The sequence below is a fragment of the Plasmodium reichenowi genome, chromosome 5, assembly GCF_001601855.1.
Source record: "Plasmodium reichenowi strain SY57 chromosome 5, whole genome shotgun sequence".
Lineage (NCBI taxonomy): Eukaryota > Apicomplexa > Aconoidasida > Haemosporida > Plasmodiidae > Plasmodium > Plasmodium reichenowi.
In genome coordinates this window covers 60943-63442 of record NC_033650.1, presented here as the reverse complement: position 1 = coordinate 63442, position 2500 = coordinate 60943, and the positions used below count along the sequence as shown (strand labels likewise).

Below are 2500 nucleotides of genomic sequence, written 5' to 3'. Positions count from 1 at the left end.
AAATACATATAATTGTGTCGAAATAGATTTGAATAAGATATTAAATGATGAGAATTTAAAAAATCATAATCATATTGTTAGAACTATGTTATTTCTAACAGAAATCCATATGAGAAGTAAATTAGAGAAGAGTATATTTTTAGATAATTTGTTTAAACATATTGATAATATATCTTTAGATGTAAAAGTTCAAATGATATTACCAGAATTATGTAAAAATATAGATATATTCGAGAATTATATAAAATGTTTAAAAATTATATTACATATTTCAAAAGATATATCAAGTGAAGAATTTGAAAAAATGGTATATGGACCCATCTTTTTAAAATGTTTTCATTTGACTGATAGAACAGTAAGATATGTGTTGTTAGAATATTTTCCTTTTATAGAAAAACATTTAAATAATAATCATATGAATGAAATATATAAACCTTATATATATGGATTTATGGATAATAATATATCTATTAAAAATGAAACTATAAAGAATTTTATATATGTTTTTCCTAAATTAAAATCAAATATACGATCTGGTGCTCTTCATGTGCTGTTAGAAAATCTAAAAGAAAATGACGGTTGTATTAAAACCAACAGTATTATTTGTATAGCTAAAATTTCAAAACATATAATAACAGATAAACAAAATATTTTAGAGAATGTATTCCAGGTTGGTATACATGATATATCTGTACAAACAAAACTAGCAACTTTACATTCTATTAAATATACATATGATCAATTTTGTGTGAAGAAATTTGTATCGAATATATTACCGATGGTCACCAGAAGTATGATAGATGATAATATGGAAATAAGGTTCTGTGCCTTTGATGTTTTGGAATCTTTGATGGTTGATTTGAAAAAAGAATTATTATTAGAAGAAAAGGAACAAAAAGATAATCAGATGGAAGATCCTCAAAAGTCTTATAATTTTATAGACAAGATAAAGGGTATTATTAAGAATAAAGGTGACTTTCAGGATGATTTGAAGGAAATGACAAAATCAGGAGCTCCATTACAAACAGGTGGTGACCTTAAAAAAAGAAATGAATTTATAGGAGATACAAATAATATTATGGAGGATATACATATTAGTGGAGACGAATTTACATATCCTGACAAAAAAAATACATTTGATAATAATGATAATAGAAAAAATAATGTTGATTATAGTCAATTTGGTAATATGAATAATGATCAATTTTTTGTTGATACATGGAACCCTAACAATGTAGATTATCATATTTCTCTACCTAAGGAAAATATGAAAGAAGAAAATAAGTCCCCTCAATTTATATCTGATACAATTTTATTTAATAATAACAATATACAAAATAATGTTACCTTTAAAGAACAAATAAAAGAGGAAAGACAACTTCCCTTCCATAATAATAATAATATGAATTTTGGGGCCACTAATATAAAAAATAAGGATAGTGCACATCGTGAGGACAAAAGTCATAATTTATTTAAAAGTACTGGGGAATCAAGGATGATAGATAAAAGATATAAAAATAAAATAAACATGGATATTGATAATTTTTTTGATGAATTTGATTTAAGTAAAGAGAACAATACGACAAAAGTTAAATTGAGTTCTCTTCAATAGGTCAGATAATTTTTTTTTTTTTTTTTTTATGTAAATGTTGATAAGGTATTGATAGACTCATACACATGAATATATCTATATATATATAAATATATATGTATATATATATATATATATATATGTGTACTTTATTAGAAGGAATTTTTTTTTTTTTTTTGTTACACACAAGCATACATATATATATATATATATATATTTATTTATTTATTTTACTTATTTTATTGCATATCAATTTTGTTATTCATAATTTTATTTGTTTATGTAATATATATATTTTTATTATTATTTAGAAAGGAAAGAACTAAAAGTCGCTCCTCTTATACTCATTAATGATTTAATTTTTTTTTAATTTAATAAAAATTAGACCTTAAAACTTGTCTAAAAAAATATTATTGCAATGAATACTAACAATAATTATAAATTCTTTAATTCTTTTATTTTCTTCAAAGGATATTATTCAACCTTAACACGGATAGAATTATGTATAAATATTTCGATGTATTAAAATATATATATATATATATATATATATATATACAATTTATACGTACGAAAAATTGAAAAATCCAATTAGAAACGCATGTTCGTACAATATTAAACTTTTATAATTCTACTTTTTAAAATGCAAAAAAAAAAAAAATATATATATATATATATATATATATATATATATATATATAATGTGTACACACATATGTATTTATATAAATAAAATAAAATTTTTTGATAAAAACATTTAAATTCTTTTGGATACATAACATTTCAGGAAAAATATAGGAATTTGAAAGGTCTAATGATATGAATAAATATAAGTATGTATATAAACATATATAATACATATATATGTATATATATTTGTTTCAAATTGTATTATATTATTTACTTTTT

The 2500-nt window shown here is 20.8% G+C and overlaps 1 protein-coding gene across 1 annotated transcript in view; it reads left to right on the top strand.

Annotated features, from left to right (window-relative positions):
- PRSY57_0502800 (protein kinase, putative) overlaps positions 1 to 1612 on the top strand; it is a gene marked incomplete at both ends in the record, with an annotated part of 2553 nt that extends 941 nt beyond the window's left edge. Inside the window, one exon of the mRNA XM_012906100.2 lies at positions 1 to 1612. This exon is cut by the window's left edge and continues 941 nt beyond it. Within this exon, the coding sequence (XP_012761554.2) occupies positions 1 to 1612 (1612 nt within the window).
- Positions 1613 to 2500: the final 888 nt, after the last annotated feature.